Source organism: Euprymna scolopes, chromosome 32, assembly GCF_053919585.1.
Source record: "Euprymna scolopes isolate OS-2025 chromosome 32, ASM5391958v1, whole genome shotgun sequence".
Taxonomy (NCBI): Eukaryota; Metazoa; Mollusca; class Cephalopoda; order Sepiida; family Sepiolidae; genus Euprymna; species Euprymna scolopes.
In genome coordinates this window covers 11,356,906-11,368,867 of record NC_136513.1, presented here as the reverse complement: position 1 = coordinate 11,368,867, position 11,962 = coordinate 11,356,906, and the positions used below count along the sequence as shown (strand labels likewise).

Sequence of the window (11,962 nt, the reverse complement as noted above, 5' to 3'; positions counted from 1 at the left end):
ATGTTTTGTAATTTTCTTCGTATACCTGGGATTTTCAGCCTATTTTTCTGATGTTAAGTGTTATTTTCTACAAGGTTTCCGTCGAAGAAACCTACTATTACCGTTAAGTGTATCTTGCCAATATGGAACTTTTCCGCCTAGCTTGAAAATCTATCTATTGATCTCATGAGTTTGAACGACATTTCGAAGAGAAAGCGCCATTTAATGCACGCAGCTAGCACGCCCCCTTACGTCAGCCATATCTCGGAATGTAATAAGTTATAGAGAAATCAGGGTCGTTCGCACTAGAGATTCAGAAGAATTATCGAGTGCGACAAGTAAACCCAAATGCGTTCCTCTATTATTATTTCTGTTTTTACTTATTTTTTATTTATTATTTTAATCGATCATTTAGTCAGGATTAACATTGTAAGATAACGCACGCGTTAATGTAGATACCATCACCAGGGGACAAGGATAAGGAAAAGTATTCGATTCACTTATTTTTTGGCAGTGAAAAAAATATACTTCTAGATAGTTTTCAAAATAAATCCATGTCTTTTGTTCAAAATTTTGTTGTACTCCAATATATTGAACATGTGAGACTCTATGTCTATTCACACCAATGATTGAGACGATTTTTTCCTGTCACTCTCGGCCCATATGTGTAACCCGTATATCTGTGTCTTCTCTGACATTTGTTTTCTTCTTCGGACTCGGTTCCGTAATGTACGTACAGTTGCTGCTTCCACACCCCCATTCACACTTGGTTTCAAAATACGTCGCTACAGTTTCTCCGAGAAACGCCTGATATCTTTGCCATTCTTTCAAAAAGAAACTAATTATTTTCCCGCAGAAAGTAGACCATTTTATTATTTAATGACATATTTGAAAACATGCTAATATTTCAGTAATCAGTCCAGATATTTTATCCAATCTTACTTTATTTAAAATCTCTAATATTAATACGTCATCTAAATGTCCTGCAGTAAAATGATACAATGCGGTAACATTCTCATCATCTTACGAATTTCTAAATTACGATTTCTATTATATATTTTTAAGGACGCCTCATATTTTTAATTTAAACAATATTTGAAATAATATATTCTAAAAACGTAATTAGTTTTCAATGCTGTGCGAGTTGCTTTTCTTTTTGAGTATTGTGTTTTCTCACGAATAAAAGGAACTTTTAAAATTAATTTTAAGGTTACTTTAACTGCTTTTAATTATTTTTGTCATTAATATATTTCCATTACAGTTTATCATCACAATATCTATTGCTATTTACTTTATTGGTAATTCTATCAGCCATATATGTTTATATAACCTTGAATTAAACGATCTCTTACATTGCTATTGATACAATAGTATTACTTCCATATATTCTCGTATATGTATTTAGAAAAATATGAACACATATTGTTCCGCTTGCTTTCTATATTTAAACATTATGAGTAGACATTTTCCAGTAATATAAATGTCAGCGTGAGATAATATATTTTCCTTATATTCTTCAAGAATTTTCAAACTAATTGTGGTACCTTTTATATATATATATATATATATATATATATATATATATATATATATATATATATATACAGGGTGCGGCATAAATAACGCCCTTTTATATCTTATTATATTTATGTATATTTTCTTTAACTAATTCTTAAACATTTTTTTTTCAGGTATTTTTAAAACATGAGATTAACAATTGAACAGAGAGTAAAAGCAATACAATTGTATTATCAAAATAATAATAATAATGGTGCTAAAACTGCAAGATTGTTATCAGATGAATATGACATCCCAAGAGTGCAAAGCCGAAATATCAAAAGCTTGATTAAAAAATTTGAATCCACAGGAAGTGTAAGGGATGCTCAAAGATCCGGAAGGCCAGTTGTTGCAACGAGCTTAGAAAAGTCCAATGAACTACAAGAATCGTTGCTGCATACTCCTCAAAAATCCAGTAGACGTCTTTCTACAGAGTTAGCAATCAGTGATAGGAGTGTCCGCAGAATATTGAAGAAGCTAAAGATGAGACCTTACATTCCACGTGTTCTTCAAAGTTTGCATGATGGAGATCAAGATAGACGATTACAATTTTGTGAAATCTTTTTGAATAAAGTTAATGAAGATATAACTTTCCTTGAAAAGATATGGTGGTCAGATGAAGCAACCTTTAAGTTAAATGGGCATATCAATCGCCATAATTGTGTGTATTGGAGTAATGAGAATCCTCATATCATCTTGGAAAAGGATGTTAATTCGCCAGGAGTAACAGTTTGGGCTGCCATTTCTTGTATGGGATTAATAGGGCCAATATTCTTCGAGGGTACTGTGAATCAAAATAATTATTTGCATATGCTTCAAACGGAATTTTGGCCAAGAGTTGAAAATCAGACTGATATTTTTTTCAACAGGATGGGGCTCCACCACATTATGGGTTAAGAGTTAGGGAATGGTTAAATGAAAATTTTGAAGATAGGTGAATAGGACGAAGGGGACCAATTGAATGACCATCCAGACTTAACGCCACCAGACTTTTTTGTGGGGTATATTGAAAGATAAAGTTTACAATCTTAAGCCGAAAACAATTCAGGAATTAAAAAATGCAATTTCAGATAAATTTCATGAAATTACCATTGAAGAGTGTAAAAAAGTTTGTAAAAGTCTCGCTGGTAGAGTTCAAAATTGTATGGAACATGATGGAGAACATTTTGAACATCTGAGTTAAATTTTAAAGTTAATAAAGTTGGTATCCTTTTTTTCATTAAATTTATTTTGATTTTATTTTTATTGACTAATTTTGTTCCCAAAAATCGTTTTTTTAGTTCAGAAGATCATTACTGTAAAGATCACCAATGTGGATATTGAATTAGATATTTAATAAATTTGAGATATACCTTTTACTTTTATTTATCTTTAAATTGCATTCATATTATAAAGAAAAAAAGGATATTAAGAAAGGGCGTTATGTATGCCGCACCCTGTATATATATATATATGTGTGCGTGTGTGTGTGTGTGTGTGTTTATATATATGTATATATTTATGTTTATATATATATATGTTCATATATATATATATATATTATATATACATTTATGTATATATATGTACATTTATGTATATATATATATATATAAATTATTATATATAATATAGATATATTATATATATATATATTGCTGTTTGCTCATATATATATATATATATATATATAACGGAAGCTCCCGTTAATCTCGTTTCTTCGAATTTGTCCCTCAGTCGTCATTTTAATGAGTGATTTTTCTAACAAAGGGAAAGAAAAATGATGGATTCAAGAGTAGCAGCATTTGCGTTAACAGTTGCCAGAGTTGTCGGAAATTTTCTGTTTCTAAATCTATTCCTGCGGTCATGTCACAAGTAAGGGTGCTGGAAGTAAACTTCCTATCCTAGCTGACGTTAACCACCTGATAGCAACCTTTGATTAACAACTAAAGAAGCTGCCATATAAGCAGGTGCAAATGATCGGAGCTGCCGTATTGCCATTTGATGAATCGATTCTGGACCATGTATTAGTTTCTGGTTGGGCCTTTCAATGCCATATTAGTGGATAATTGTGAAGGCTACAATATGTAATTTCTACAATATATGTATAGAGAGAGAGAGAGAGAGAGAAAGAGAGAGAAACAAAAAGGAACAACCCGTATTATGTGTTCATCAACGTTTCCTCTTAATTCCAAGACTACCTCTGGATGAATGAGATGAAGAAACAAAAACTACCAGTACAAAATATTTTAAAAGGTTTCACGTTCACAGTGTGACGCAGTTCTATTTCAGAAAAACGGAAAAAGACGTTGGAGATTCAAAAAGGAGTGGGGTGTTGGCGCTGTTAAAAAGAGGGAAATTTTAGTGACGTCATATAGTCGTTAATGTAATTTTAAAAAATATGAACGCAGTTAATATTCTTACTGGAAAAAAGATATATCTGTTGAAATTCAAATATAGGTTTGTCGGAATACTATTTCCATTATTTTCATCATATATAAATATATATATATATATATATATATATATATATATATATATATATATATGTGGGGGGGTGGGGGGTGTATTTCTCTTTTACGTTCCATTTCTGTCCTGTTCGAAGAAAGTCTATCGACTTATTCCACAAATCCCAAAACGCCATCATGAAAAATACAGGATTAAACCATTATCTCCAATATCTAGAGAAGACTGCCACTACCATGTCTACCTCTCCAAAATAAGGGGTCTTCAGGAGGTTTAAACCCAATTACAGGAGACTTAAACAAACCTATTATTCCTAAGCTAAACTGGCATATGGTTGACTAATTCCCTAGATTCTTTCGAAGTTAAAAGGATACTCTGACTTAACTTCAAAATCTGACATCAAGATCGCCATCGGCATGGAATATGTACCTACCTTAAATATGTGTTTTATGTGGTAAGAGCACGCCCTATTTGCTCTTCCTTAGGCTAACCTTGACGTCTGCGGAGACTTCAATATTCACTATGTGAAATGGTTTACCTACTCAAACAAGACATAAGAAAGTGCTTTGTCATGATTTCTCTATTGTTTATAACCTCACTGAGATTGTTCACAAACCTACTCGTGTGCCGAAACTGATCGCCAGTATGTAAGGGTCCTAGATCTTTTTCTCACAACTTGTCGTGAGCTATGTTCATCCTCTCTTTTGTATCAACTGGCATCTTCCTACCACTCGGTTGTTTCAGTTGTATAACTAAAAACGAAATGAAATAAGTCCTAAGACGTACCTCTCTATTGTACGGTATATAGATACAGTATGGCTGATTGGGGTATCTTCCGTACATTTATATCAGATCTACATCTGCATTCCATATTTAAAAAAAGATGTGTCCTCTATAATAACAGACCTGACGGAATAGTTAATTGTTGATATAGACCGTTTCTCTCATTCGAAAAAATACGAGTAAAAACCTAACAGCCAGCCGTAGTTCTGTCAAGAATGTCCTGCTGCCATTACACACAGAAACCACTTATTCCATTGCCTTCAACGTAACATGTGTATTGAAACAAAATCCGCTTTCAGAACTGCCAGCAGCAACTGTAAAAGAGTAATAAAGAACGCAAGAGAGTTGTATGCTGTCTGTCAATCTAAAGTAACTGACCAGCTGCTTCGTCACCAATAGTTTTGGAAAATAGCGAACAGGTTCCTAAGCGGAAGCGTGTGCTCTATCTTAACTATCATCAATGGACCTGAGGCAATCTCTTTGCCAAGAACGTTGCAGCAAATTCTACCCTATGTGATAAAGGCCGCTTACCCTCTGTAATTTATCCTGTATCGGAAATCACTCTATGCAACACGCAACTATATGTGGGTTATGTTGCGAAGCTTATAAAAAGAAATCTTGATTCAAGTAAGGCTACTAGCGCTGCAATGTTGTGCAAAAAACCTTTAACCAGAACTGGTTCGCATACTTACAAAGCTGTTTCTTAAAGAAAGTTGCTTCCAAAGGAAGTTTGATTTTTAGATTTTAGCTTTGATGGTTGTTCAAAATCAATAAATATTTATTATTAATACAAGTAGACGGTTTTGTTTTGTTTTCAAAAACTCAATAGAAAAAGAAAATAAACAATAAAGAAAATCTGCACAATTTGCCGATATCGATATTAAAATGTTTCGAATTTTCCAATTTACTATTCAGATGACTTCTCCTTACACCAATGTCTCTTTTTCTCTTTCTCCTTCTCCTTCTCTCTCTCTCTTTCTCTCTCTCTCTCTCTCTCTCTATATATATACGTATATATATACATATATATAAACACACACACATATATATAGATAGATAGATAGATAGATAGATAGATAGACAGATGTATAGATAGATAGATAGATAGATAGATAGATAAATAGATAGATAGATAGATTTCTCCAAAACCTCTTGCCTTGATGGAATGGAATATTAAATCGTGCTGTTATAAACTTAAATCACAGACAGGGGATGATTGATTCCAAATCTTTCTCACATGTTATATATCCCTCTTTTGGAAATAGGGTACGATTATGAATATCTCTAGTATTAAACTATTTTCATAAATTGTGAAATTTACTTTATGTATAAAAACTAATTCTGGTTTGATTTAGAATGATATCGAATCGACACGGACGCGCAAGCAAAGGACGACCTAGATCCACGTACATCCACCAAATAGCACATGATGCCAACTGTGAACCTGAAGATCTGAGGCAGCTGATGGAAGACATGAAACTCTGGAGAGTAAGAGTCACATTTCTCCGGGCAAGAAGCCCGTCATGATGATGATGATGATGATGATGATGATGATGATAACTCTAAATGGAGAGATATGGGAATATTTGGAATCAAGACTTCTCTTGTTTTTATTCCAGTGCACCTGGAGACATAGCAGCAAGTTTTTGTCTGTCCTGCATCAAGGCAACAGAGCTTAGGGAAATAACAAGTATTTAACAATTCATAAGAAAAACTAGAAAAAAATGACTATAATTCAAAGATTTTTTGGTTGAAAAAAGGTGCTAAAAACTGTTCTAGATCATTGTAAATCCTCTACATGTTCGAGCTTTAACGCAAATTTCATGTAGCTAACTGCACAAGCCAGGTCATTAAGTTTTCAACGATTTTAATTTGTTATATTCTGATAAATAGTAGCTGAAAATTGAAAATTAAATAATTGCAAAGAGGTTGTATACCATTATCTCTCTTCCTTTCTTTTTCTTTCTTTCTCTCTCTCTCTTTATATATATACACATGTATATATATGCATGTATATATATACATACATATATATACATATGCATATATATGTACATATATATGTATATATATATATATACATACATATGTACTTAAAGCACAATTGAATATTAAAATGCTAGCATATGCAATGCTATTACACAAAACCGCATGAATATCTGCAGGCTTTTTAAGGTTCATAATACATTTTTATGCTTAAAATTTCATAAATATTTGTAAACAGAACATTTTTATTTTCCAACTACTAAAATGTACTCAATTTTGCCTACATTTTTATATATAGTGTCCTGGTCAGCTGTAGTTTTGCTTATTTGGGATGCATTTCGCTTTCGTATAGTTTTTCTTGGTGTTCTTCTTTTCAGCAAAGATGATAGATGCTTTCTGCCAAACGCCTTTTTGATCTGCTCTCTAACAGGAGGGGAGACGATTTTAAAATATAATCCTAAATTGGAAACGAAGCAACGGACTTATATTAAGTAGATATTAATAAGTACGTCGTACCCAATATTATTTTATTTATTTTATTTTACTTATTTATTTTATTTCCAATCTTTTTATTTTTAACCTTTTCATTTTTTTAATGGAGAGGAGATAATACACTGTGGATGTGTAATCGACAGCTCCAGTAATTCTCGCTTCTCCTTATTTGTCCCTCAATCCCTATTTCCAATAAGTAATTTTTCTGATAAATTTGTGAATGTATTCTACACCATGCAGTAGTTTCTGATGTGCCTCTCAATGCCATATTAGTGGGTAATTCTTACGGCTTTACATTATCCTGTGCTACAAAATAATCCTGTCTTCTCTCTCTTAATTCCCTCTCTATCCTGCTCTAACCAGGTCTGTTGACCTGTTCCACAAATCTCCACATCTCATAATAATATATCTCAAGAAAAAATACACGAATAAACCTAGAACCTCATCCTCCAACATAGACCCCCTACTTCCATATTTCCTTGTCCAACATCAGGGATCTATGTTTCAACCTTCCTGAGGTGGAAATCGAATTTCAGGAGACGAAACCAGACAAATTGTTTCCAAGCGAAGCTGGCATTGGGCCGACTACTTAAATATGTGAGTTCATAATTAAAGGATACTCTTACTTAACATCTGAATCTGACCCCCAAGATCGCCATTGGCATCGAATTTGTGCCCACATGAAAGATGGCTTTTTGTGTGGTATGGATATCTCCAGAAAAAAACCTAATTTACCTTATATGTTCTTCCGGGTTGCACTTGCTTACACCACTGCATTTATATTTGTTCTTTATCACCCCCATAACAGCGAAGTTTTCATCTTTAAGAGCATATCTAAGAAATTGACCACTTCGGCTAACATTCACATCTGTGGTGACTTCAATGTCCACAATGTGGAATGTCTGACCAACTAAAACAAAACAGAGCGGAGGTTCTGTCATGATTTATCCATTACTTATGATCTCACTCAGATTGTTCACGAACCCACCCATGTGTCCAATACTACCAAGCATTTCAGACCTTTTTTCCCACAACTTCTCCTGAGCTATGTTCATGTGCCGTTGTATCTCCTCTGGGATCTTCATACCACTCGGTTGTATCAGTTAGGATAAAAATGAAATGAAATAAGTCTTCAGACGTACCTCTCCACCGTACAGTATATCGATATTCTATCGCTGACTGGGCTAGCTTCCGTACATTTATATCTAATCTACCTCTGCATTCCATGTTTAAAAAGAATGCGTCGTCTAAAGTATCAGCCATGGTTCTCCCCAGAATGTGTTGCTGCCATCGCGCACAGAAATCACTTTTTTCCATAGTAACCAACATACTAAAGCTGCTTTCATGACTGCCAGCAACCACAGTAAACGAGTAATAAAAAATGTAAGAGAGCTATATGCTTAGTCCGTTGAATCCAAAGTAGCTGAGCAGCGGCTTGGTTTCCACCAGTTTTGGCAAATAGCTAACGGGATCCTGAACGGAAGCGTGCGTTCTATCCCAACAATCATCAATAGACCTGAGTAAATCTCGCCAGCATCATACAAAGCCAAACTCTTTACCAAGAACTTTGCAGCAAACTCTACCCTATGCGACCAAAGCCAACAACTCCCTGTATATGCTCCTATAACAGACAACAGACTATATGCAACATAGAAATATCTGTGCGTGATGTTGCCAAGCTAATCAAGAACCTTGATTCCAATAAAGCAACTGGCCCTGACGGCATTCTTATTATAGTGTTGAAAAAGTTTAAACCTGAAAAACTTCATCAGTATGCCCTGTATTTAAGTATTCATGTAGTAGGTCTTCTCCCTCGCAGTACAGCTCAATAAGTCTCCCGCGCATCATGTGTCTAGCTGTGTGTGGCCGTGAGTTATCTGTGTGTAGATGTGTCTGGCCGTACGCTAGCTGTGGCTCGCTGTATCTTGCAGTGGGCTACTTGTGTCTAACTGTGTCTGGCCCTGGGCTAGCTGTGTCTAGCCATGTAGTGTGGGCAAGCTGTCCGTAGCCGTGTAGCGTGTGCTAGCTGTGCGTAGCCGTGTAGCGTGGGCTAGCTCTGTCTAGCTGAGTCTCGGGGGTCAGCTGTGTCTAGACGAGTAGCCCCACTTCTGCTAGGGAGTATCCCACAAAGACGAATATTACTCCCTTCCTCAGTTTGTGATCATGAGATCAGGGGGGAGTGTAGGGAAAATTTTGGTGTGACTGTAGTCACGGAGGCGAGCTACCAAAGGACGCATGTGAACTCAAAACCCGACAGATAAGGCGACATATCATCAGGTTCTTAATTTGCATATAAATGAGAGAATATAAGGCCGGCAGGGAAGAGGTCGGTAGTTGAATTGAAGTGAGCTGAGTTGAGTTCTCGAGAACCGGACTAAACGTGTTAAAGCGGAGAGTTTTCGAATGCTGCCACGAATTCAGTCCAGGTTTTTTTTTTCTATGAGAAATCATTTGGAGGCTCTACTATTCCTCGTAAATAGCAGTGTAATTAAGAATCCTTTTTGGGTGGTTAATACTATGTGATTTCACTATGCATATCTATATATCTATAAAAGTGAAAGTGCCTGTGTGTGCATGTGTGTGTGTCTGTCTGTGTACATTTCCCTACGCAATAACTCTGTCAATTTTCAGTCTACAGACTCAAAATTTGATATACAAGATAGTGAGATTTGGGAAAATCGTTGTAATTTATTTTCGGACAGAAATTTAGCGGTTAAGGTCAAAGTTAAAGGACCTTTGAGAACTCTACCAAACTCCTCCGCCAATTTTTGGTCTAAACACTAGAAGTTTTAGATATATTTTCCTTGGACATGAATCTAATTTAATAACTGTATATGAGCCCGAAACAATAAATGTTAAGGGGTCAGAATAGGGGTCAAATTTTAAAACAATTGACCGCTTTTTGTTCTTTGTTTTTTGTTTTTTTGCTCAACATACACCTCCAAACACCCGGGCAACGTCAGGCTGAAATGCTAGTCTAAAATATTTTTGCATGATTTACTTTCATGCTAATTATCCCTATATTATGTTATCCTGAATAGGGAGACGTCACACATTCAAGAATAATGCCTAATAATAATTCTAGTAATTCTAATTTTTCTAGATATAATTGCTATATGATCATATGTTGTTTGAATGTAAAACCCTGTTATGAATGATATAATGATTGAAAAAAATATTGCGCATATAAAGAAAAACAGTAATATAAACTGTGTATTAATAAGTAATCTAAAATAATCGGTTTTTCATACACGATAAATCTTTATCAATTATATCTAAAAAGCTACATTTTGTCAATAAAAACAAACTTTAATAGATTTTATACATTTTTATGATATTATTTAACTTGCGAATTAGACAATCTATATAATACTAAAAGTCTATGGATCTTGTATGTTTGCAATCAGATTTCCGGTTTTCAACATCCGGTTGCGCATGCGTAAATAGCAACGTCTTCAATCCGTTATTCCAATTCCGGAATTTTTATATCGCTTTTAATACAAACAATTTCATTTAATTTGATCAAATAGTTTTTTGTTTTTTTTTAACGGCTAAAAACATTCAACTTCGTAAAGTCTGTCGCAGTTTCAAAAAAACTTCTCCCTTTTAAAAAAACAAAAGTAAACAAACAAGAAAAACAACACTCATTATTAATAGAAACAGCGGCGGTGAAAGAAAACACCTCTCACTTTCCCTCTAATAGATTTCAACACTCCTACTCCCTCTGTTTTCGTTGCGTACGCGAGAAATCTTTAATTCATGTCATTATAAATAAATAATTTTATAAAATCAACCGTAGTTTTTTTTTTAACGGCTAAAAACATTCAACTTCGTAAAGTCTGTCGCAGTTTCAAAAAAACTTCTCCCTTTTAAAAAACAACACTCATTATTAATAGAAGCCGCGGCGGTGAAAGAAAACACCTCTCACTTTCACTCTCATAGATTTCAACACTCCTACTCCCTCTGTTTTCGTTACGTACGCGAGAAATAGTTACGTGTATGTGTGAGAGAGAGAAAAAGGGAGCGATGTAAAACTGGATAGTTAAGCGAAAGGAAAACATAAAAGTTTTTTTAAAACACTCAAATTGTACAAAAAATGTTGTAAATAGAAAAGTATTGTCTTAGTTTTTGTGACCTTATTATTAGCATATGAATACAATATTTATTTTCTGTACAATAAGTGCTTAAGCACCCGTGCTTTTCAGCGATACATATTCAATAAAATAAATTGATTAATATAATTAATCTGGATATAAGAGAGTTAGAACCTGATAAGAAGTCTCAATTAAGCAAAACGATAACAAAAGTTTTCTTTAAAAAAAATTAATTGTACAAAAAATGTAAATAGAAAAGAATTGTCTTAATTTTATTGACCTTATTATTAACATACAAATTAAATATTTTACACAATGGGTACTGAATGTTTGCTTAAATTAAATGAAAAAAGTTACATTTTATTTTCATTTTCTATTTAAAAAGCCATTATTAACATGTGGAGAGTGTTTTTTTTATTATTCTGTACTTTCAACTAACAATTTCATTTAAAAGATGATATATCAAAATTTGAATTTAACTATAATAAGGATTATGATACCTGTTCAGTGCATATTTACCTATAAGTATGACCAACCACTTATAATTCAGTAACTGTAATTTAAAAAAAAATAACAATTATAATAAACAGAACGACTCATAGAAATCTATCTATATTCTTTTTTCA

At 33.7% G+C, this 11,962-nt stretch overlaps 1 protein-coding gene across 1 annotated transcript; it reads left to right on the top strand.

Moving 5' to 3' along the window:
• The first annotated feature begins 1,683 nt into the window (after positions 1-1,683).
• Positions 1,684-2,433, top strand: LOC145256088 (uncharacterized). Its single transcript, XM_080114671.1, has one exon. It carries the CDS (start codon positions 1,684-1,686, stop codon positions 2,431-2,433), a length of 750 nt encoding a protein of 249 aa, XP_079970797.1.
• Positions 2,434-11,962: the final 9,529 nt, after the last annotated feature.

Excerpts from the sequence above, each read along its gene's own strand:
- LOC145256088 (XM_080114671.1), top strand. The coding sequence starts at position 1,684 with ATGAGATTAACAATTGAACAGAGAGTAAAAGCAATACAATTGTATTAT.